At 47.3% G+C, this 25,082-nt stretch overlaps 1 protein-coding gene across 2 annotated transcripts in view; it reads left to right on the top strand.

Moving 5' to 3' along the window:
* The window catches only part of LOC144938449 (collagen alpha-1(XII) chain-like), a 285,089-nt gene that overhangs the window by 84,291 nt on the left and 175,716 nt on the right, over positions 1-25,082 (top strand). For both annotated transcript variants that reach the window (XM_078866258.1, XM_078866259.1), the window contains exons 14-16: positions 15,340-15,633; positions 19,016-19,297; positions 24,403-24,687. In XM_078866258.1, the coding sequence (XP_078722384.1) occupies positions 15,340-15,633; positions 19,016-19,297; positions 24,403-24,687 (861 nt within the window). The remainder of the gene's footprint in view (positions 1-15,339; positions 15,634-19,015; positions 19,298-24,402; positions 24,688-25,082) is intronic.

Below are 25,082 nucleotides of genomic sequence, written 5' to 3' on the forward strand. Positions count from 1 at the left end.
ATTCCATCTGTGAAGGATGTCGTTCCTGACTTACAGTATCCTGGAGTCTACAAATTGAGTTGCATTTGTGGTGATTGCTACATTGGAGAAACGAAACGTCATGTTTCTGATCGTGTCCGCGAGCACAAGTCAGATCTGAAACACGGCAGAACTGATTATTTTGCCGTTGCCGATCATTGCTACAACTCGGTGGGCTCTCATGAAATTGTCTTTTCCGAGACCAAGGTTCTCTGCAAACCTCCCGGCTACCATCAAAGGTTTGTACACGAAGCCATACAAATATACAAACACAGACATAATTTCAACCGTGATGATGGGTACAAACTTAGTAATCATTGGAAAGATGTTATCAACCACGCAAAAAAGACTTAATTTACACTTTTTTGGACCATCTTATCTGACAGGCACTATTTTACTTTACTTTACCGAGTGTTAACATCCCCAGTTATTTTTTAACAGTACTCTCTTCATCGTTCAGCCAGCATTGGTATAAACATGGGCATTTTCGTTCTTTTGTCTATCATGTGTATCAGACCTCCCCTCCCCCTCTCTGTCCATTGTGTTGGCGTGTGCAGCAGCAACCGCGTCCAAGCCGTCGTCCATTTTTTTGGCCCCGCCCCCCCCCCCCGATGCGTTGTACTTAGCACTCCGTGCTGTCTTTGAGCCCCGCCCCCCTCCCTCCCGTTACGTTCCATTCATTGGCTACCACATTCTGATGAGCTCCCCCCCCCCCTCTCCTCCCCCCTTCAACTTGCTTATAAGGGATTACATCTTGAATCATTGCCTCACTTGATGCAGCTAATTCGGCTGTGACGGTCCCACCTCATGACGGAGACTTGTGTTGCCTCCGAAACGTCGTGATTTTTGTTTTATTTTATTTTATTTTCATTAATTTTGATGTTTTACCTCCGTGACTTTACCGAAAAAACCTAAGAATATATTTAATTTGCGTGTATATTGAGTGATTTGTTTACCTTTTCTTAGGATTTTTCGGTAAAGTCACGTAGGTAAAAAATAAAAATTAATAAAAGTAAAATAAAATAAAAATCACGACGTTTCGGAGGCAACACAAGCTTCCGTCTTCAGGTGGAACCGTCACAGCCACGACTTACTGTATCAAGTAAATACAGCTGTATCAAGTAAATACTTGATACAGCTGTCGTGGCTGTGACGGTTCCACCTGAAGACGGAAGCTTGTGTTGCCTCCGAAACGTCGTGATTTTTATTTTTATTTTATTTTAATTTTATTAATTTAAATTTTTTACCTACGTGACTTTACCGATAAAACCTATGAATATGAATCCTTGCAGTCACGAAAGCTTCAAATCTAGAATTGTTTACCTTTCTTGTACTTTACACTTGCGTCGTGTTTTTGTCCTGTTTGTTGTTGTAACGCTTTTACCCGCCCCTCCTGGACATCTTTGAAAAAAGCTTGATAGCTCATCGGATTCCTCCAGGATAAAATCACAATTCTGACTCCGATTCTGCAAAGGGGCTGTACTCCCAGTCTCATCAAACGAGCAAGAGTTGAGGTGTTGCATTGTTTTCTTCTAAGAGTGTTACCCGACACCACGGACTCGGTCACAATGCATGTGTCAAGGACGTAAACGTTCTAACAAGAGAGGTAAAGCTGTTGAAGACAACGCGCTTGGTGATGCTTGCTGCATTGGCAGTGGTGCACAAACGCGCGTTTTCCAAAACGCTCAACTCGTGATGGCGTAGCCGGAATGGAATCGCCGTGCGGCTACAATGCTTTGCTTGTGCATGCCGGCAGCTACAAAGATCGACTGGGCCACATTTCGCAAAGTCCCGGGGCTGCTTCTTGGGTTACCTTCATGGCCGCTTTAGCCACCCCGAACGCGTTTGTGGAGACGATTTAACGTCGACACTGCTTTCACGTGGGTATCTTGCATCGGCAGATCTGGTTTGAGTGCAATGGCTCTTGAACTTGGTTAACGGTATCCCAGAACATCGTCGTAACGATGATAACAGACAAAGGACCATCAAATAAAGCGCTTTGGGTAAGATGAGGTGTTGTGTGACTTTACGCAGATATTATTACCCCTGCTCTTTGCTATTAGAGCAGCAGCAGCAGCGGAAACATGCTTCTCTGCGATCCATTCAGTTGTCTACATCCATGCCACCATCCACAAGTCACTCAGTTAAACTTAATAATTCACAATTCCCCTTAGGGTCACAGAATGTGATGCCAAGTGCCCGGCCCCTGCCACCTTGCTTCCCCTACCCACAAGCCTCACAGCAATCTCCGCATCTCGGAGCGAGCTACAGACGGAGTTTTTTTTTATCTAGAGCTAAAGTTAACCTTTTTTTATGATATATTCGATGCACTTAGAGCCTCCAGACAAGCAACAAAGTGCGATTCATGAATTTGTGTCCATCAAACCAACCCGGTTGGATCATTGATAAACCGTCTATGGCGGGCACAGGCTCCCCCCCCTGTGCAAGGCAGTGACGGTGCTCAAAATCATCAGCTGTTCACATGGCTCCTCTAGCAGACGACGCTGCTGGGCGAGGCATCGTCCGCACTGCACCGCAGATGCAACGCGTGTTCTCTGCCATCGATAGCCATCATGATCATAAAATCTGTCCTCCCATAATGACTGGGAGTCACATGACATCACCGCACTGGGGGTGTGCATGCAGCCTTGTTCAGACCACCAACTTCAAAGTAAAAATTCTGACCATTTTGCATTTCGATAACAGGAGAACAATGAAACAAGTGTATCATGGTTTCTTCCTTGTTAAGGATCATCAGTGCAGTTGAGCCATAATTGCATCTCAGGGGCTGCATGTGGACCAGCCCTTCCTGATCGCTGTGGGGACAAAATAAACAAGCAGACAATTTGCCTCCACATAAAAAATGTATTATTTATTCTTTACACATCTTATCAGGCACATGGCCTTCTAGAAGCGATGTTGTTTTTATCAGTAACATAAGTTTAATACGAGAAAACTCTGCAGCGGTTTTGACATTCATTGTGTCATCAGCAAAGTCAGGCTTGGCACTGCCTCAGGGCGACAGTAAACGCTGTTCGTGGTGAGCGAAGTGCTGTCGCGGGCAGGCGAGGTCACTACTGTGGTCTCTGGCTAATCTGAAGACCGCATGTTTAAGGGCGTCAGTCCTGGCATATTTGTGGTGAGGAAAGTGTGGGCCTAAAGCAACCATGACACTTTCCTAATTATACATGATTGAAGTGTTCTGTGATTGTTTAGTTTGAGAAAGTAATTAAATGCACGTGAGTAGAATGTTGGAAAAAAAACAATCTATGAACTTTGTAATATTGCAAAACTAAAAAAATCCTTATCACAGGTAACAAATTAATAATCTTGATCACATTCAACACCATGTTAATATAACGCCAAACGGTTAGAGAGTTGTTGAATGCGCTGACTTCCGTTGACTCTGCTCAACGGTGGAGTCGAGGCTTCACAACTGTGCAGTGGCAGACTGAGACACGTAGAGCGGGGAGTTGGAGCGATGAAATCAGTTCGTGCATGGGTGCTGGGTAGACTTCTGTATCACCTCGCAGGATCATGACAAACGGTGACTGCTTGGTGGATGCTTTCATCCAGCAGTCGATAGATGATGACTGGTGATGATGAACTGATACTTGAACTCTATCCATATCTAGGGCTGAAGAGGGACACGTTGACTTGATCAACAAACTCAGGCCACCCCTGTCCAATTCTGTGCGCCGCATAACGAAACCCAACCCTCCTCATTTGCTTGCTTCTCTTGGATATTCCTCACCTGGTGTTTGTGGAATAAGAGGTTGAGCTTATTTTTTCTTCGTTTCACATGAAGCGTGAAAATTCAACCATGCTGAAAGAGGCTAGAGGCTCAATGATACCCTAATGTTTGTTATCGCAGATACTGTGTCACGGGGATTTTAGTGGGCAATTGCTGATGAATTTAACTTGGCTCCGGCAGCGGCACGTTCCGGACTCCTTAACCGCGCTGGCGCAGTGGCGTTAAGCACCGCCAATTGATCCTTTTTTTTGTTTCGTGCCTCCCTGTGAAAAAAAGAAAGCCGCATATTTCACGGTAGCTATCGCTGCCGAAGCGGCCTCCACTTAGTGGTCGGCCATCGCAAGTGTGTGGGCTGTGCGGGCACTGCCCCCCCCCCCCATTCTCCTTCACAATGTGTTCTAGCACTCAGCGGTCGCTTCTACTTTTATAAATGTTATTCTGGTGATGGATGGAGCGCTGTGCTGTCAGTGAGCTTGACCACCTTGGGCTGTCACGGGAGTGTGTAATTTTTCCTCTAAGGTGAAGCTTAAGGCCGAGAGGAATTTCAGGAATGCACGCTTTTCATCGCTGGCCACTTCATCTGTCACCGCGTCATTTCGGTTGTTTTTACATTCCGGCAAATTAAGCTTTTTTTATGAGCGGCGATGATGAACGCGGGCTGTGATTTCGGTCGTAAGCGCGCAATTACGCAACACCGCGGATGATTTCTACTCCTAATGGGTCATGAATATGGCCCTTCATGCACGCGCGTCGGGCTGCCGGGTGCCCACCTTCCTGCTGCATGCCTGTGTGGCCTGGCCGTTGTGTTCCCATTGAGTCTAGGTGGTGGCCACAGCAGCGCGTGCTCTTCTGCAGGTGCCTTCTACGAGCACGTGGCTAATTCATTGCTACGTGTGGCTAGGGTAAAGGTAAATGCGCAGCGGACAAAGGGGCCTTCCCGAAACGCAGCTCTAGAGAGTCCCTCTAGAGTCTAGAGCATGTTTCTGGGCGTACTCTTCCACACCGGCCAGGCATCTTGGAAGAGGTGGAAGTAACCACACTTCCACAGCGCCGCATGCGACCTGCCAATCAATAAACTGCAGTCAACCCATTTACACTGCTGGGTGACCAGAAGACGTGAGTGGTGGGGGAGGGGGGATTTAGAACTTGCCACGGTGACTCAACTGCCACACCGGGAGGTTGAACCGGCGATCTCTGGATGAGCAAGTACAGTGTGCTCACCAGTGCACCGTTGTGGCAGTGTCCTATGTGGCTTCGTCACCCCTCAAACAGTTCACACACCTCAATATGCATTACATTGACAATTGTAATTGTAACAATATTTACCATTGTAAATGTTGCGAGTTTACGCTCCAACACACCGGTGTGCCGAACTAGTAACTAATTGGCTTGTATTGTTTGCATGAAAATCCTTACTAATTGGCTGTGTGGGTAGTGGCGGATTTAACGACACATTTACATTTACGCGATCTAACCCAAAAACCTCTTATGGATAATACTGGCCGCGAAAGCCCCGAAGTTAAACTGAATATGCATTGTGTGAGTGGGAGCGACTAGCAGGCAACTGGGCTCCTCCATGTGCGTTGTGCGTCAGTGTGAGATGAGTTTTCTTTCACCGGTCGAGTGGCACAAACTGACGACGTGGCTTTCAAAGTGAAGTTCCTAGCAGCAATGTTATTATTTAGCTTGAGAATCATCAATGATGATAACAATGCTGTTTTCGATATCGCGATGCTGTCTATGCCAGCACATCTCAGCGCTTCGCATCGCATCTCAGCGCTTCACATCGCATCTCATTTCAACACATTCAAAGGGCACCCCCAGTGGCAGCTGTCTCTGTGGGCACAAGGCGACTTGGCACCTGGTCAGCAAACCGGCATTAGTCTGCCAGTAGGTGGCGATTATTGCTGCCGTGTGTGTTATCCCAATTAAGTAATCTTGTCAAAGCCATTGTGCATTCAATCTCGTGGACGCCTTTGTCAAACAACTGGTTCTCGTCTCGTTATGTTCACGTGACACCCCCACCGTGAGGATTGTAGCGGCTTGTCCGGTCAGTGATTGACCTTGATTCCAAGGGTCGAATCGCGCCTGTACGCATCGATGATTTTCAATGAACCTGTGCCGTGTTGTCATCGTCCACATAAACCCAGCAGCCACTAGAGGGTAGTTCGCGCTCCAGAACGCCACAATGGGAATTGGGTTTGGAATCGAATAGAACGCCTGGGCCATGACCATTCATCACATGACGAAGGAGACGAGTTGCTACCAGCCTGGTAATTTTGTTTTTGTTCCAGCCGAGATCAGAGCTCGTTGATAAAGTTTTGTATCGGACTCGCCTTTGTTCATTTTTGTGTACCATCGCCATCATCGTCATCTTCTTCGTCAACCCGGTGTCTATCCTCTGCTGGCTGAAGTCCTGCCCGCGTCTTTGCAATCCCTCGCAGTCCGGGTTGATGTCTCGCGTGGATCTGATTAGCAGTGTGGTGTGTGTGGTCGGTGCTGTAGAAAGCTCTCCTAATCCAGTTGCAATCGTCACGGTCGTTTGGGTGGCCCCGATGATTCTCATGATTCTCTTGCACGCGCGTGACAGGAGGCTAATGGCACTGTAATTATTGAAATTTGCATTGTTTCTCCTTTTGAATGGATTTCGGTATTTCACTCGTGTTTAAATATTTAGGGAACAGGTTAGATCATTGTGTTTTAACAGCTGGTTCCACTTCATTGATGTTGAGCGCAGTAATTCCATCTGGTTACGGAGCTTTCCATTGTTTTCTATTGCTCAGGGCAGTGGCTACTTGCTCTAATATGTGTGATTCTGGAGCATCATTCTCATCTGAGAAAAACAATCGTTGGATGAACGTAATCAACCAGGTAGGGTGTTGACTGTTATGTTCGCCGACTGTGTTGTATTGCATTATATTTCTAAGTTTAATAGGTTTTAATTCTAAATTTGAAGCTTTCGTGACTGCAAGGAATCATTTTCTTAGGTTTTTTCGGTAAAGTCACGTAGGTAAAACATCAAAATGAATGAAAATAAAATAAAATAAAATAAAAAATCACGACGTTTCGGAGGCAACACAAGTCTCCGTCATCAGGTGGGACCGTCACAGCCAGATTAGCTGCATCAAGTGAGGCAATGATTCAAGATGTCGTTCCTGACTTACAGTATCCTGGAGTCTACAAATTGAGTTGCATTTGTGGTGATTGCTACATTGGAGAAACGAAACGTCATGTTTCTGATCGTGTCCGCGAGCACAAGTCAGATCTGAAACACGGCAGAACTGATTCTTCTGCCGTTGCCGATCATTGCTACAACTCGGTGGGCTCTCATGAAATTGTCTTTTCCGAGACCAAGGTTCTCTGCAAACCTCCCGGCTACCATCAAAGGTTTGTACACGAAGCCATACAAATATACAAACACAGACATAATTTCAACCGTGATGATGGGTACAAACTTAGTAATCATTGGAAAGATACACTATGAGATCTCTTTTACCAGTGGCAAAATATAATGGTAGGTTTTTACCCTTTTAACTGGTACAAAACTGACACCTTTATTCAAGGCATCATGTTTGCAATGACCACAACACAAGTAGTCAATAAAGCAAACAAAAAGAAGCAACTCTGATAAGGATAATAATATGCACTGTCCTTGAAGTTGATTGGCCCACACCCGAGACGGCTTTCTTTAGAGCCTAGTCCCCATTGGTGTAGGGCCAGATGACACCAGAAGGCGTACAACTCAAAAACAGTGCAATATCAGAGTATTGAGAGTTCGGGGTAAACATTTACACTATGAGATCTCTTTTACCAGTGGCAAAATATAATGGTAGGTTTTTACCCTTTTAACTGGTACAAAACTGACACCTTTATTCAAGGCATCATGTTTGCAATGACCACAACACAAGTAGTCAATAAAGCAAACAAAAAGAAGCAACTCTGATAAGGATAATAATATGCACTGTCCTTGAAGTTGATTGGCCCACACCCGAGACGGCTTTCTTTAGAGCCTAGTCCCCATTGGTGTAGGGCCAGATGACACCAGAAGGCGTACAACTCAAAAACAGTGCAATATCAGAGTATTGAGAGTTCGGGGTAAACATTTACACTATGAGATCTCTTTTACCAGTGGCAAAATATAATGGTAGGTTTTTACCCTTTTAACTGGTACAAAACTGACACCTTTATTCAAGGCATCATGTTTGCAATGACCACAACACAAGTAGTCAATAAAGCAAACAAAAAGAAGCAACTCTGATAAGGATAATAATATGCACTGTCCTTGAAGTTGATTGGCCCACACCCGAGACGGCTTTCTTTAGAGCCTAGTCCCCATTGGTGTAGGGCCAGATGACACCAGAAGGCGTACAACTCAAAAACAGTGCAATATCAGAGTATTGAGAGTTCGGGGTAAACATTTACACTATGAGATCTCTTTTACCAGTGGCAAAATATAATGGTAGGTTTTTACCCTTTTAACTGGTACAAAACTGACACCTTTATTCAAGGCATCATGTTTGCAATGACCACAACACAAGTAGTCAATAAAGCAAACAAAAAGAAGCAACTCTGATAAGGATAATAATATGCACTGTCCTTGAAGTTGATTGGCCCACACCCGAGACGGCTTTCTTTAGAGCCTAGTCCCCATTGGTGTAGGGCCAGATGACACCAGAAGGCGTACAACTCAAAAACAGTGCAATATCAGAGTATTGAGAGTTCGGGGTAAACATTTACACTATGAGATCTCTTTTACCAGTGGCAAAATATAATGGTAGGTTTTTACCCTTATATTATTATCTTTACCCTTATATTATTATAGCATATTATTATCCTTATCAGAGTTGCTTCTTTTTGTTTGCTTTATTGACTACTTGTGTTGTGGTCATTGCAAACATGATGCCTTGAATAAAGGTGTCAGTTTTGTACCAGTTAAAAGGGTAAAAACCTACCATTATATTTTGCCACTGGTAAAAGAGATCTCATAGTGTAAATGTTTACCCCGAACTCTCAATACTCTGATATTGCACTGTTTTTGAGTTGTACGCCTTCTGGTGTCATCTGGCCCTACACCAATGGGGACTAGGCTCTAAAGAAAGCCGTCTCGGGTGTGGGCCAATCAACTTCAAGGACAGTGCATATTATTATCCTTATCAGAGTTGCTTCTTTTTGTTTGCTTTATTGACTACTTGTGTTGTGGTCATTGCAAACATGATGCCTTGAATAAAGGTGTCAGTTTTGTACCAGTTAAAAGGGTAAAAACCTACCATTATATTTTGCCACTGGTAAAAGAGATCTCATAGTGTAAATGTTTACCCCGAACTCTCAATACTCTGATATTGCACTGTTTTTGAGTTGTACGCCTTCTGGTGTCATCTGGCCCTACACCAATGGGGACTAGGCTCTAAAGAAAGCCGTCTCGGGTGTGGGCCAATCAACTTCAAGGACAGTGCATATTATTATCCTTATCAGAGTTGCTTCTTTTTGTTTGCTTTATTGACTACTTGTGTTGTGGTCATTGCAAACATGATGCCTTGAATAAAGGTGTCAGTTTTGTACCAGTTAAAAGGGTAAAAACCTACCATTATATTTTGCCACTGGTAAAAGAGATCTCATAGTGTAAATGTTTACCCCGAACTCTCAATACTCTGATATTGCACTGTTTTTGAGTTGTACGCCTTCTGGTGTCATCTGGCCCTACACCAATGGGGACTAGGCTCTAAAGAAAGCCGTCTCGGGTGTGGGCCAATCAACTTCAAGGACAGTGCATATTATTATCCTTATCAGAGTTGCTTCTTTTTGTTTGCTTTATTGACTACTTGTGTTGTGGTCATTGCAAACATGATGCCTTGAATAAAGGTGTCAGTTTTGTACCAGTTAAAAGGGTAAAAACCTACCATTATATTTTGCCACTGGTAAAAGAGATCTCATAGTGTAAATGTTTACCCCGAACTCTCAATACTCTGATATTGCACTGTTTTTGAGTTGTACGCCTTCTGGTGTCATCTGGCCCTACACCAATGGGGACTAGGCTCTAAAGAAAGCCGTCTCGGGTGTGGGCCAATCAACTTCAAGGACAGTGCATATTATTATCCTTATCAGAGTTGCTTCTTTTTGTTTGCTTTATTGACTACTTGTGTTGTGGTCATTGCAAACATGATGCCTTGAATAAAGGTGTCAGTTTTGTACCAGTTAAAAGGGTAAAAACCTACCATTATATTTTGCCACTGGTAAAAGAGATCTCATAGTGTAAATGTTTACCCCGAACTCTCAATACTCTGATATTGCACTGTTTTTGAGTTGTACGCCTTCTGGTGTCATCTGGCCCTACACCAATGGGGACTAGGCTCTAAAGAAAGCCGTCTCGGGTGTGGGCCAATCAACTTCAAGGACAGTGCATATTATTATCCTTATCAGAGTTGCTTCTTTTTGTTTGCTTTATTGACTACTTGTGTTGTGGTCATTGCAAACATGATGCCTTGAATAAAGGTGTCAGTTTTGTACCAGTTAAAAGGGTAAAAACCTACCATTACATTGGAAAGATGTTATCAACCACGCAAAAAAAGACTTAATTACAATTTTTTGGACCATCTTATCTGACAGGCACTATTTTACTTTACTTTACCGAGTGTTAACATCCCCAGTTATTTTTTAACAGTACTCTCTTCATTGTTCAGCCAGCATTGGTATTAACATGGGCATTTTCGTTCTTTTGTCTATCATGTGTATTAGAGCTTCCCTCCCCCTCTCTGCCCATTGTGTTGGCGTGTGCGGCAGTTGGCCGCTTGCGCATAATCGCTCCATTGTGTTGGCGTGTGCAGTAATTAGCCGCTTGCGCACAATCGCTTGCACGCCGTCGCCCACCCTTTTGGCCTCGCCCCCCCTCCCTCCCGATACGTTCCATTCATTGGCTACCATAGTCTGATGAGCTCCCCCCTCCCTCTCCTCCCCCCCTCAACTCGCTTTTAAGGGATTACATCTTGAATCATTGCCTCACTTGATGCAGCTAATCTGGCTGTGACGGTCCCACCTGATGACGGAGACTTGTGTTGCCTCCGAAACGTCGTGATTTTTTATTTTATTTTATTTTCATTCATTTTGATGTTTTACCTACGTGACTTTACCGAAAAAACCTAAGAAGATTTAATAGGTTTGTTTTCTCTTTCATTTGTACATGATGATGATTGCTTGTGATGCAATCGAAACGTCGTATGCTATTATTAAATGGATTTCTTCTTTCTACGTCACTTTACCGAAAGAACCTGCAGCCACGAAAGCTCCAAATCAAATGACGACGCTCGTTACGGCGTCCCACTGTTTGCAGTGCCCCCCATCCTGCCTGTCGTTCCGTGTCTTTAGAGACGCGAATCTGTCTGAATTCTCCTCCCTCTCGAATGGGGTTTGTTGATGTTAACCGTCTTGTATTACCTGTTTAACACGTAGGCTTTCGCGACCAATGTTATTCATAATCAACGTTTTTGGGTTTAGATCGCGTTATTTATAAATGTGTCGTAACCCTCCACCACCCGACACGGCCAATCAGTAAAAATGTGTCACGTTGACAAAAGACAAATAGTTCACTGCTTTAGCCCACCGGTGTGTTGAAGCCACAACATTTACAATTTGAGTACGACGTTTCGCTGGTAATTGCATCCAGCATCATTGGGCAATTCGCCAGAATGGTGAGGCTCTGCTGTGTCTCCCGTTCTTATATAGAGCAGCAGCAGGGTGACGTCATCATTAACTCATTAACTCATCAGGTGCAAAGATTCAAGGGAGGAGTGATTGTAATTATATACTAGATTAGTAATCAGGCTGTTGTTACGATGCGAGTTGTAGATTAGTAATCATTTGGAATGTGTTTTATTGTGATTATGCTACATTAGTAATCAGTTAGTGTTTGTTTCCCTTATAAGGAATTGTAATGTATCTTATTTAATAATACGCTTCCAGGCCGCACTAAGCCTGTAGCTGTCTGAGCGATTAAAGTTATTTCTGTTTCTCTCAATTTCAATCGATTCTCTAATTAGTCTTTGCCAGTAGTAACTAGTTTTACACAACACTTCCACGTTGTCAAAATCAATTGAGTGTCCCTGTTGGCATGCATGTTCTGCCACTGCCGACAGTTGTGTTTGTGATAGTTTAATATTTCTCTGGTGTTCTTTTAGTCTTACACTAACGTTACGCCCTGTCTGTCCAATATAGCATCTGCCACATACACAATTAATCCGATATACACCTTCTGTTGATAATTTAGGTAATGCGTCTTGATAAGAGAGGATTTCTGAGCTGGGTGATGATGCGAATCTGCATTCAGATAGACGAATTACCTAAATTATCAACAGAAGGTGTATATCGGATTAATTGTGTATGTGGCAGATGCTATATTGGACAGACAGGGCGTAACGTTAGTGTAAGACTAAAAGAACACCAGAGAAATATTAAACTATCACAAACACAACTGTCGGCAGTGGCAGAACATGCATGCCAACAGGGACACTCAATTGATTTTGACAACGTGGAAGTGTTGTGTAAAACTAGTTACTACTGGCAAAGACTAATTAGAGAATCGATTGAAATTGAGAGAAACAGAAATAACTTTAATCGCTCAGACAGCTACAGGCTTAGTGCGGCCTGGAAGCGTATTATTAAATAAGATACATTACAATTCCTTATAAGGGAAACAAACACTAACTGATTACTAATGTAGCATAATCACAATAAAACACATTCCAAATGATTACTAATCTACAACTCGCATCGTAACAACAGCCTGATTACTAATCTAGTATATAATTACAATCACTCCTCCCTTGAATCTTTGCACCTGATGAGTTAATGAGTTAATGATGACGTCACCCTGCTGCTGCTCTATATAAGAACGGGAGACACAGCAGAGCCTCACCATTCTGGCGAATTGCCCGATGATGCTGGATGCAATTACCAGCGAAACGTCGTACTCAAATTGTAAATGTTGTGGCTTCAACACACCGGTGGGCTAAAGCAGTGAACTATTTGTCTTTTGTCAACGTGACACATTTTTACTGATTGGCCGTGTCGGGTGGTGGAGGGTTACGACACATTTATAAATAACGCGATCTAAACCCTAAAACGTTGATTATGAATTGCATTACCTGTCATTAGCTCTGTCCTCTCTCTCTCTCTTGTTTGCTTGGCAATGCGCCCAGCGTGTTATTATGACCGAAAAGTAGGAATAATATATTGTCAAGGAATGCGCTGACCACCGCGATTACCTACGAATTATTGGAATGTGGAAAACAAGTTCGTGAATGTGAAACATGCCCCGTGTGTGACTCAGGGATGCCTGAATGTGATCTGGGAGCCAGGTTTGTGATCATCCCCACTGAAATAACTATTTTAAGTGAAAGTCATATTCTGGCGGAATGTAATAAACCACCATTATTCTTAGGTTGTTTGTTTGCAAAGTCTGATATTTAAATAATAATAATAATGTGCATTCCTTCATCAACCCACTTCTCAGTGAAGCACTCCGCTGCATTGTGTCGGTCAAGGGTGTTGTTTGACCATTCTTAACCACGACGGTCGGTGCGGGGCATGTCTTTATTTATATTTATTTAGTATGTACATGTGCACTGAGCCGAGTAGCAGCTTCATTATTCGCAGAAAGAGACGTCGTCCTATGACTGCCACGAGGCTTGGTTAGCGACATGGTCCGTCTTGCGCGACGGCTACAGTTCGGCATGGTGCGTAAAGCCGCACCGGTGCAGACCTTGCTGGAAACAGGCAGGCTTGGCCGGTTCGGAACCCTGGCAGGTGGATTGCAGGGTCGTCCACGGGGAATCGGTTCCTTGTTGACGATTAGCGGGACTGGTAAAAGGGGGTAACGCTGAGCCGGTTCAACGATCTCTCGCCGGGTTCCCGGGGCGGACTGCTAACTGCCGCGTCAGCGCTCTGCGTACCCCAAGCGGGATATGGCACGGAGAGATTCGATCCTCCCCGTGCGCTGCTTTTGCTTGGTCCTCGTGCTCGTGGCGCTGCGCACGGCTATGTGCTGTGCCGCGCCGGGGTATTCGCTCGGGAACAGTCTCTTCCGGAACGGCTTTTGCACAATGCTTTGTGCCACATGCTGGCCTGCAATGCCCTGGGCCGTGCGCAAGTGGAGTTCATTGAGGTCACCAGTAGCCTGGGCACTCCTGGCTACGGGTCACCGCGGGGCTGTATTCAACGGTGTTGAAATAAACACGTGGTACATGGAGAGTCCTGTACCATTCCACTGCTGAATGATGGCCTCCCAATGCTGTGCGAGCCATGACGGCTATGTGACCATACTTCACCACGCTGGTCGGTGCGGGTTGGTGAAGATGGAGGAAGCATAGACACACAGAACAACAATGCTGCCCTCCAAGTAGCCCCACAGCCTATAATACCTGTTACGCACAGCGGTCGCTCATTCACACTCTCTCCGTGCTCGACCCGGCTTCGCTTCCGAGATCTGACGAGACCTGGCACGTTCCGTGTGGGACATCACGATATAGCGTCCGAGTGAACGTGAACGATTGGTTCTTTCATTTTGAGAGACCCCATTGCTTTGCTCCCAGTTGATTGATGCGCTCTGCAAAATACCACTCGCCACGCGGTAGGAAGCCGACGCGAGGAGTCGCATTCCAGAGTCGTATGCGTCAAGAGCTGCCTGCAGTTGTGACGTGGGGGGGGGGGGGATGCACTGGAGGGGTGCGTCGTTCCTCGAGGACGCTGTGGTTACACGCGACGGTGCCTTGCGCATTACGCGATGAGGAACGAGCGATGAGCGCGTCTTTCGCCAGTGGCCACGCAACGTTCGTCGGTTAGCTCTCGGCCGCTGGCGCTGGGCACACCCGGCAGGTGTGGCGTTTATTTAAACCCGGGCCACACCCTGCTGGTGATACCCAGAGAGGTCAAGTCCAGCCAAAGGTTTGCGCTCTTTCAACAGGCGCTGATGGTGAAATCGAAGATCCATTGCCAAATAGGTTTAAATGACCCGTTGTTGTTTTGGTGATGAAACGGACCCACCGCTGCCTATTCATATGCATTTTTTATTGTTTCGTCTCAACCTTGAAAACAGTGGTCTGCAGTAAAGTGAATCCACACATCTCAAGACAGCTCCACCCACTACGACCGTTACAAAGTGGAAACTAAAATAAAACCTGTTTTCATGTGCAACTGACTCCACATGTGATTGCAGAAACACTGGCCAGATCATCGCCCACACGGTAGTGAACCCCATTGAGAACCATACGCGAGTTTGCGGGTGTCTATGTGATTATGTGGGTCTTTATGTGGGGCCACACAGTAGCCAACCATTGACTGTGAATGCAGAAAATTCAACCGGAACATTGAATCCAATTGATGGCAACTGAAGCAATTTGCTTTGCTAACTAATGTGGACACAGATTTATTCATTGAATTCGTACAAAAGAGAGACATTTCTTGTCTCATCAACCATTGAGGACCACAGCAATGCATCTGCCCTATCCTTTCGAGCTATGAGGGATCTGCTGTTTGCAGCGTGGAGTAACGACGCGTGTGTCCGTGTGTGTCCCCCCCAGGATCCCTGCTACCTCCGCAAAACCTCTCCACGTCGGACGTGACGCCCCACGGCTTTGTCGTGTCGTGGCACGCCGCGCGGGAGGACGCGCGTAGCTTCCGCGTGGAGTACTCGGCGCTGACCTCCGACCCCGCCACGACTCCCGCCGCCCCGGGGTCTGTGACCGTCGCCGGGAACGACAGCAGCGCGCGGCTCGTGGGGCTGGCGCCCGACACCACCTACAGCGTCCGCGTGTTCGCGCTGTACGCGGAGGGCGAGAGCCTGCCGCTCACGGGGGAGGAGACGACCCTCGAAGGTGAACCCCTCAAGACTATATTTTTTTGGAGGAGGGTCCTGCCAAGTTTTCGCTGTAGGGCATGACGTTGGGATGTCTTGGCCAATGCCCACTACATGGTCTCGTTTTTTCAGCCATGGAATCCAGAGAAGCCAGAAAAACTCCACGCAGGAAGGTGCCCGAGTTGTGAATAGAACCCACACGCTTCTTGCCGTGAGGCACGTGCACAGGCTGCCACCCTGCTGCTGCTGCTGGTGCTGCTGCTGGTGCTGCTGCTGCTGCGGCTGCTGCCTGTGAACTGAATCCTGCCCTGTGAGAGGGCAGCACGTCCTGTACATCACAATTACATTGTTGGTGTTATTCCCCCGTTACTGAGCGCGGGCGCTCAAAGGCCCAAAATGCCAAGTGGCCAGCAACAAATAGCACTCTCCGACGTTGTAATCGATAAAGTGTCAACTCGTTTCATAAACTGAGCAATGTTATTATGAGGGCTTTGAGACAAGAGAAGATTGGGGGGGGGATTCCAAAGTGGAGCAGTGTGAGGGAAGAAGCAGAAAGAGAAGTGTTGTGATCTGCAGGGTGGGTGAGTGAGTGTGTTGTTGTGATCTGCAGGGTGAGTGAGTGAGTGTGTTGTTGTGATCTGCAGGTGAGTGAGTGAGTGTGTTGTTGTGATCTGCAGGGTGAGTGAGTGAGTGTTGTTGTGACCTAAGGAGTGGAAAAGTGAGTGAGTGTGTGTTGTTGTGATCTGCAGGGTGCGTGTGTGTGTTGTTGTGATCTGCAGTGTGGTGAGTATGTGAGTGTGTTGTTGTGACCTACAGGGTGAGTGAGTGTGTTGTTGTGATCTGCAGAGTGGGTGAGTGTTTTGTTGTGATCTGCAGAGTGGGTGAGTGTGTGAGTGTGTTGTTGTGATCTGCAGAGTGGGTGTGTGAGTGTGTTGTTGTGATCTGCAGGGTGAGTGAGTATGTTGTTGTGATCTGCAGGTGAGTGAGTGTGTTGTTGTGATCTGCAGGGTCGGTGAGTGTGTTGTTGTGATCTGCAGGGTGGGTGAGTGAGTGTGTTGTTGTGATCTGCAGGGTGAGTGAGTGAGTGTGTTGTTGTGATCTGCAGGGTGAGTGAGTGTGTTATTGTGATCTGCAGGGTGAGTGAGTGAGTATGTTGTTGTGATCTGCAGAGTGAGTGAGTATGTTGTTGTGATCTGCAGGGTGGGTGAGTGAGTGATTGTGTTGTTGTGATCTGCAGGGTGAGTGAGTGTATTGTTGTGATCTGCAGGGTGAGTGAGTGTGTTGTTATGATCTGCAGGGTGAGTGAGTGTGTTGTTGTGATCTGCAGGGTGGGTGAGTGAGTGTGTTGTTGTGATCTGCAGGGTGGGTGAGTGAGTGAGTGTGTTGTTGTGATCTGCAGGGTGAGTGAGTGTGTTGTTGCGATCTGCAGAGTGAGTGAGTGTGTTGTTGTGATCTGCAGGGTGGGTGAGTGAGTGAGTGTGTTGTTGTGATCTGCAGGGTGGGTGAGTGAGTGTGTTGTTGTGATCTGCAGGGTGAGTGAGTGTGTTGTTGTGATCTGCATGGTGGGTGAGTGAGTGTGTTGTTGTGATCTGCAGAGTGGGTGAGTGAGTGTCCTTATCGTGCACAAAGCCTGGCACAAGCAACGTGTTGACGTCACCGACACCAAGTGGCGCATGGCGGTTGTTGTTGTTGAGTGAGTGTGTTGGTGTGACCTGCAGTGTGGTGGTTGAGCACAGTATAGATGAGACTAAACATTCTGGTCGAGACCACGTCCTCAACGTAGGTGAAGGAATCGATGAGTGAAGTTTGCGGGAACAGTCGACTGTGGTAGTAGCGATAGCAAAGTGATAAGGAGGTGACTGACCGCCAGTCAGCGAGTGGCTGGAATGAATCAGTGAGTGCTGGACCATCAATCACGCTGACTGTTTACGTTACGCCCGATCAGGTGCAGTGCAGTAATATCTGGGAGCTCCACCGCAGAAAGGACAACAGGATTCAAACTTTGGCCAAAATTGTGCTTTGCATAGCAGCAGTGATATCATTGCTCAGAATTAAAGGGTTTGGCACGGAAAAACAACCAAGCTTCCCCACTGTCTCCTTAACCAGATTAGTGAAGGGGTCAGCGTGTCCTTGACGTGCCAGGGCCCCGGTTCTATACAGGGCCGCTAGTTGTGAAATAATGGCCCCAGGCAATGTTTGTTTATTCTCCGTGTGAAAGCACACGGCAGAGATTACGGCTGCAATCGCTTCTTTATTTATGCGAAGCCTTACAAGGAAGGTGGAGGAAATATCCTGGAGGTAATCGAACACAAATTCCAGTAACTCGCTCAGCCCGCTCGTGCATAATAACCAAGGCATTTGTGTCGCACCGATGAAGATAGCCGGTAGTTTACTGTGGCTGTGGAATTTTTACCCAAAATGATTTTTTCTCACGGGTCATATTTGTCCCACGACCATCTACAACAAAAACACAATTGAACACGCACGCATGAAAACGCCTTGCAAATCAATGCGCCAGCGTGCTCTTAAATGTATTTATTGTTTTTATTTAGCTTGTTTACCTAGGAAAGCCTCGCTGATTCTCAAAAAAAACGCTCAGCACACATTTATTCCCAAAAACCTTTTCCTCTTAGGAGATTCCTGCTGCCAGGTGTTCTAAGTCGAGGGTGAGGTTGCTGCTGTGTGTGATCCCAATTGAGTAACTCGCAGGTCATACTTTCAGCTTTGGGATTTTTTTGGGCCAATTCCAGTTACATTGTACATTTATTTTTTGTTAGCTATGGAAAAGAACCGGAGAACCGAGAGAAAAGGCATGCAGAAGAGGCGCCACCCTGCCAGCCCCAATATATGTTCCTACATATCATCATGGTGCACGAGGAATCGGTGACAGCTTTCTAACATTAGTAACGGATAAAGCTAGAACTCTGTGATTCACATTTGTACGTATTCAGTACAACACTGGAGAGATACGTATACACGTCACGTGTAAGAATACTTCGTAATTCTAAGCCACGTTTTGTGACTTACTGGAAGTTGAATATTGGTGCTGTTGTTTGCTCATTGCTCTAAAAACATACCAATTAGTCTGATTCCTGGTAATGGCTAACATCAGTGGCGAGCGATAATTATTTTAACCAGTCATCTGAACCAGTCCTGGGTACTTCCCTTTAACAACCCACATTGGCCAGCGTGGTGAAGTATGGTCAAAAAACACTCGTGACCGTCATTGCACGGGGAGGCCTTCACGTAGCAGTGTGCATGTGTGGTGATGTGTTCTCTGTAATGCGGGGAGCGGTAGTGTAGTGGTTAGCCTTGAGTCGACCTCGGGTGAGAATCCAACTCGGGTTTCTCAGGTTTGTCGCGCAGCGCGCTGAACGCTGTGCCACCGCTCCCCCACACAGTGCTGGGAGCAGCGCGCGACCTCGCCGTGTCGGACGAGACCCAGAGCAGCCTGCGGGTGAGCTGGGCGCCGGCGCCGGGCCGGGTGCAGCGCTACCGCCTGCGCTACCACGCGGCCGGCAGCTCCACAGGACCGGGCCCCGGGGAGACGGTGGTGCCGGCGGCACAGACATCGGCGCTGCTGTCGGGCCTCACGGCCGACACGCGCTACGAGCTCTCCGTGGTGGCGATCTACGCTTCCGGTGATGGGCCCGAGCTACAGGGCCCTGGCAAGACGCTGGAAGGTACGGACAAGCAAGCGCGTGTGTTTGTGTGTGCCGGCCACCCACCCCCTCGTGTGCCGTGCCGGCCTTCATAAGTGCTCGTGAACAGCACTTGTCCCGACAGTCTGTCAAAGCTACAAGGGGGATAGTTGTCTTTTTTTGTGAGGCTGTGGGGTATGCTGGCATGATACATGTCTGAGATGTTGGGGGCAGTAGCGGGGCTGAACGGTAGCATGTCCGCCACTTGTTGCAGAAGTGTATGGTTCGAGCCCAGCGACCACCCTGGCCAATACCACGAGTGTATCAACCATCAATACTCCGCGACGTCTGCTTCACGGTGAACATTAAAGATCCTGTTACATAAAAAAAATATATAACAGATGATGTGTTGCCGTTGTCACGGTTCAAATTTCCCAAAAATATGATAATTACCAGTGAATTACCCCAGCTGGTTAAAACCACACGGCAACATCGCCGCCTACTGGCAGAGTCTGCCTCCTTTCCTGAGAGCCGTGTGCTATAGAAATGGCGTGAATACGAAATGTGCCAATTATTATCAAGCCACACCTGCGACGTGTGTGCTGCTTGTCTGGTTGTGTGCAAGCATCCATGTTCCTCGATGCAGGAGAGTGTTCGGTATCGCTCGAGACAGTTGCGTGCGTGTTCTTCGTGTGTATGATCAGCGCTTGCCATCCCTGCGCTGCGAGTCACTTGCAGGGCACAAGCTGTGTGGCGTTGTCTGTGTAGGCATGTGCGCATTTCATCATACGTGCGTGCTGCTTGCAATCGTTTGACCAGGTACGCACACGCGTGACCGTGTGTATGTAGCCGAGGTGGCGATGACAGGCGAGTGCCTGAGCGCCTTGTTTAAATAAACACGGCGTAGTGCCATGCCGTTGTGTCTGTTGTCAGGCACGTCAGTGGCATGTCTATTTGGTGAAGCGTTTACTAACGGAGAAGTTGTGCAAGGGAGTGTGAGCATTCGTGCTGTGACCTTGGCTCATCTGAGCGATGGCCACGGGGGTTTGACAGCTCGCGTTGCCCTCTTAGCAGAACCGTTGGTAATCGAGGGAGCCACGCCGTTTGGGATGTTTACGTGAGTCACAAATGAATTGTAATCGTAACGAGTCCGATTTACAGCAACGCGCATAACTCGCGTGCTGCGAGTGGCTCGCAAAAGACAGAAGCGGATGTAGCGTGCCCGATTTTACTTTGTGAAACGTATTTCAAGACGCACGCCCGCACAAGTGGGTATTGTTTGCGTTTTTACATTATTTAGCAATAGAGCTGCGCGAGTGCATTACACGTGGTTCTCCGCAGAGGCACGGAGTTTCACACGGGAAGTGTTTCGTAGTGTCGGCTGTAATCGGGCTTCAGGGTCGAGAGGAGTCCCGCGACTGTGGTATCAAGTAACAATCAGGAACGTCTTGGTCTGTGGTGACCGTGTAAGTGTGTGGCAGCAAGTGCCCCGCATCCCCACCACGGTCGTCCTTGTCACAGAGCTGCTGAGCTCGATGGGTTTTCCTAGCTAAACGCAAGCCTGGGTCTCCAAGTCTCAGTCTGCGTCGGGCACCTTCAGCTTCATACCCACCACAACCTCCTCAAGGCCTCCAGCAGCACGTGCCAATGCCAGCTTGTAGGATTTGCATCGTGGAAAAATGTGTAGAGAGGCCCATTCTTCACTGCCTATTAAAGCAACTATTGGTTCAAGCAAGGCTGACTCTGCTAACGAGACACTGAATGTTGAAACTGATCCAGAGTTTTGATTGCGCTAAACCAATGCTGCTGAAACTATGCACTCCCATGAGGCCGTGTGACTGATGGGATTTATAATAAAAAAAAATCCTTACATTTTATATGTGGAGGGACACATGATGGGAAGGGGACGTATCGTCTGCCTGTTTCTTACACTCTCGGCAATGGCGCCAGTGTTGCGCATTAAACTAAAGCGGAGACAAATTTGACTAAAATGCCTCAAAATAGGACACTCCTGAAAAAAAAACAAGATTTAGTGAGGATTGCTTTTGTAAAAAATATATTATTTTAAAATTTATACGGAGGCGTTTTATTACAATTCAAAGGCCAACGGGGAGCTATACACATTTATGGGTGCTTGGTGCGGCTGGCGGGCGGGCCAGCGGGAGTGTGAGCGGGCGGGAGTGTGGGCGTGCCTTGGCACGCGGGGGCCGTGGTACCGGCCAGGGTTCGGCGCGTTCCAAGAGTCCTTGATGAACAAATTAGGAGACAGGTCACCGCTAACGGCGGAGCCGCTTCCTATGTTTCCACATTTCATCACGAGAACAGAATCCATCAGAGCTGCCTTTGAGCTGTGTCGGCTTTGACAGTCACGTGTTGCGTCAACCGATTTATGGTTCGCTCTGTATCACCAAGCTGCAAGAAAAAATGCACGAGAAAAAAAACACAACGAATGAAATGAAAAAAGTAACATTTTTTCCATGAGCCCTGCCTAGTTGGCGTGGGGCCCTGGGATTTTGACAGGTTTTTTTTCCGCGTGGCTTCTGGGGTGAGGGGGCTACACGGAGAGTCGCCCTGCAGCCAGCTCAGGTGGCTGATGGCGGCGACGAGCGCATGATCCTCCGCTCTTCCGCACCTCGGCCTTCCGTAGCCTCATTGTGAGAAACACGACGAGGAGGTGCTTATTCTTGATATCTCACCTGCAGTAGGGACTGCGGCCCTTTTTAAGGATTAAAAGAGCGAAAGCTCCCAGACAAATTGGAATAACTGTGGACTTTATCGAAGAAGCGGGACCCAGCGGTCAAAATAACATTAGTTGACATATTTAGAGTAAATGTTTATGCCGGAATGACATGTTTGAATGAAAAAATGATCCCTCATTCATTACTCTGTCCAAGTGGAGACAAAACTGATTTAAGGAAGAACAAGCCCATGGGTCTCCTATCGTGTGTACACATTATTCATGAACGTTATGACTGAAAAATGGATGCTTTAAAAGCCAACCAACTACATGAGCAAACTGGTTTTAAAAAATAGTTTTTTTCCCAACCATTGACCACATGACGATAAATCGAGAAATAAGCCAAAGGAATGTGAAATGCCACTGTGCTGAGCATTTGCGGACGAAAGAAAGTTGGTTTCATATTCTTGGTTATTTTTTGTTCTATTTACGTGACTTTACCGAAAGAACCAAGAATATTAATTCCTACAGTCACGAAAGTTTTAAGTCAAAAGTGGGCGTCATTCACTTGAGCACCCAAAAACCGCGCTCCGAATAAAAATAAAATCTAGACATTATGTAAAACCACGTGTGCAGATGGAGCCACGGAGATTGGTGGAAAGTTACAAAGCACAAATTGGGAAGAGCAGTCGGACGAGGACACGCATATTTAGCAGGCCATGCACAGCAAACCTCGGATTATATTTATTGACGATTGTGTTGCATAAATCCGTGCATACATAAGTGGAAGGATACAAAAATGGCCTAATGATAAATCTGGACAAGTTAAAGGTCACGCGCAACAATTTCGCAAAAAAAAACCATATAATTGGAGGGACAGTACGACCAGAAAATGCGTTGGGGTTCATATACCCAGGGGTTTTGTGAAGGTAGATTGGGATGAAAATCATGCTAGGGAGAGGCAAACGAGTGTAGTCCTTTTGGAAAACTGGTTATGAAAAGTAATGTATCGGTTTGCATCGAGAAGAAATTTGCCATTCAGTGCATTCTGCCCGCGACACCGGACGCATCAGAAACGTGGGCAGAGTAAATTTGTAGCTGAGAAGTGTGCAGAGGAGCATGTGGAGATCCATGCTCGGATTTATATCGAGTGAGATATGAAGAGCAACGCATGAATCAGAGAACAAACACGAATTAGAGACATCGTCTTGTCTGTTCATGGTAAATACGAGGGCTAGGGGGAGGACATGTCGTTAGCAGGGACGTTGGCTGATGGACGAGGCTGGTGACGGAATGAGGACGACCACCATGGAGAGAGAGTGATGAGGCCAGCTCGTGTGAAGGAGCGAGATGGATTGTGAATTCACAGCACTATGAGGGACGACGTTGGCATGAGGAAGCCTTCATAAAACCGTGGATAGATCATGGCTGACGATGATGACGATGATAATCATGTGCGTGCTGTACAGCTGCTCCAACCGCTGTGTGTTCTCCAGTAACCGGCACCCAGATGTTGTGTGTACTAAGCATTGTTGATCACCTGCAGAAATTAAAGAGCTGGGACCCGATGTGGATAGATGTTCATGCCAATAGGGCTACAAAAATGTTATTTTGCAGTCTGCCTGTTTTCTCTCTGTGCTTCTGTATGGAGCCGTGAGCTGGCCTCTGACAGTTAAAGGAAAATCATGGTCACAGAGTTGTGGTTTTTCTTTTGGCCGTTTTTGAGAACCCCATGGGCGGCCAAAAGATCAGGCATCGCCATTATCCAGAAGCTTCACGCGGAGAGAGATAGAGAGGGAGATGGCTCGAGGAAGAGTGGTCAGAGCCAAGATCGGTTTATTCTTGGGACTTGCGGCATGTATGTATGTTGGACTTATTTCGCACAGTACATAGCCAACCGTGCTAATTGGAGGTGTGTGACATGCGGAAGTTTCACTGGAGGTTCAGAGCCGATTACAGTCGAAAGTTAAACGGGGTTGAAGTTAAATGGGGTCGAGGTTAAACGGGGTTGAGGTTTCCAGAGAAATGGGCAGTCAGAAGGCAAGCGAACGTGGGCGACCGGTTTGACGTGCATCCAGCTGCAGCGGTGGGCTGAGTGGAGTGTGGCCAGAGAGAGAGCTATTTAGCTCAATGGGCGCTCGCCAGCGTGAACACAAATCACGTAAACGTAGAGGCTCTCTGAGCCTCCATTCCTCCAGATGATGCGGCGGGGGGTGGGGGGGGGCAGAGTGGGGGTAATTTGTAATCACCCGCTCGCTGCATGCGTACTGCTCGTCCCGGTGTGTGCGCCACAGTGAATGCCACTCCAATGTCATGAGCGTGTGGCTCGCTTGCGTGTGCTCCTCATCCCCGTGCGTGCTCTGCAATTGACTACCACTCCAGTGTCGTGAGTGTGCGCGCGTGCCCTGTCTGCGACGAATCACCGACTTGCTTCCTCCTTGTGCCCGTGTCTGCTACCACCATCTCTCAGTGACCGGCACGCCTCGCGAGCTGCTCCTCTCGGACGTGAAGACGCGCAGCATGCTCGCCACGTGGACGGCGGCGCCGGGCCGCGTGCTCCACTACCGCGTGCTGGCCCGGCCACCGGGCAGCCCCGCGAGGGACCCGGCGCCCAAAGAGCTGAAGGTGTCCGGCGACGCGACGCGCGCCCTCCTATCCGAGCTGCTGCCCGACACCGCCTACAGCGTCGCGGTCACCCCCGTGTACCGCTCGGGGAGCGGGGAAGCGGCGCGGGCGCAAGAGACCACCAAGGAAGGTGCGTGGCCGGGGCCGATCGGTTCGTGCTCGTCGTGTACGGAGAGGACGGCGCCTGCACGGGACTCCCGGAGGCCTATGGCAGCAGCGACTGTTGATGACATAAATCTACTGATGAGTCCTAATGAGGAGAAAACCGATGCATGGGTGTGTCTTTGTTTCACTGCTGCCTGCTGTTGGGATTGGCCACATTTTCTCAACACTCTTGAGTCGGTGGTTCGAAACAACAAGGCCAAATTTTCAGTTCTTTCGAGCTAGTAGTCTGGATAGGGCTCACCTTTGTGTGTGTCTGTTGTTAAATCTCTTTGTTTTCCAACGTGCACTGATGTTCCTATTGGGATGGATTTTTCTCGTCATTTACGGATATGGTTTGACGAGTGGCTGTAGAAGTCTTAT

The sequence above is a fragment of the Lampetra fluviatilis genome, chromosome 22 (genome assembly GCF_964198595.1).
Source record: "Lampetra fluviatilis chromosome 22, kcLamFluv1.1, whole genome shotgun sequence".
NCBI lineage: Eukaryota > Metazoa > Chordata > Hyperoartia > Petromyzontiformes > Petromyzontidae > Lampetra > Lampetra fluviatilis.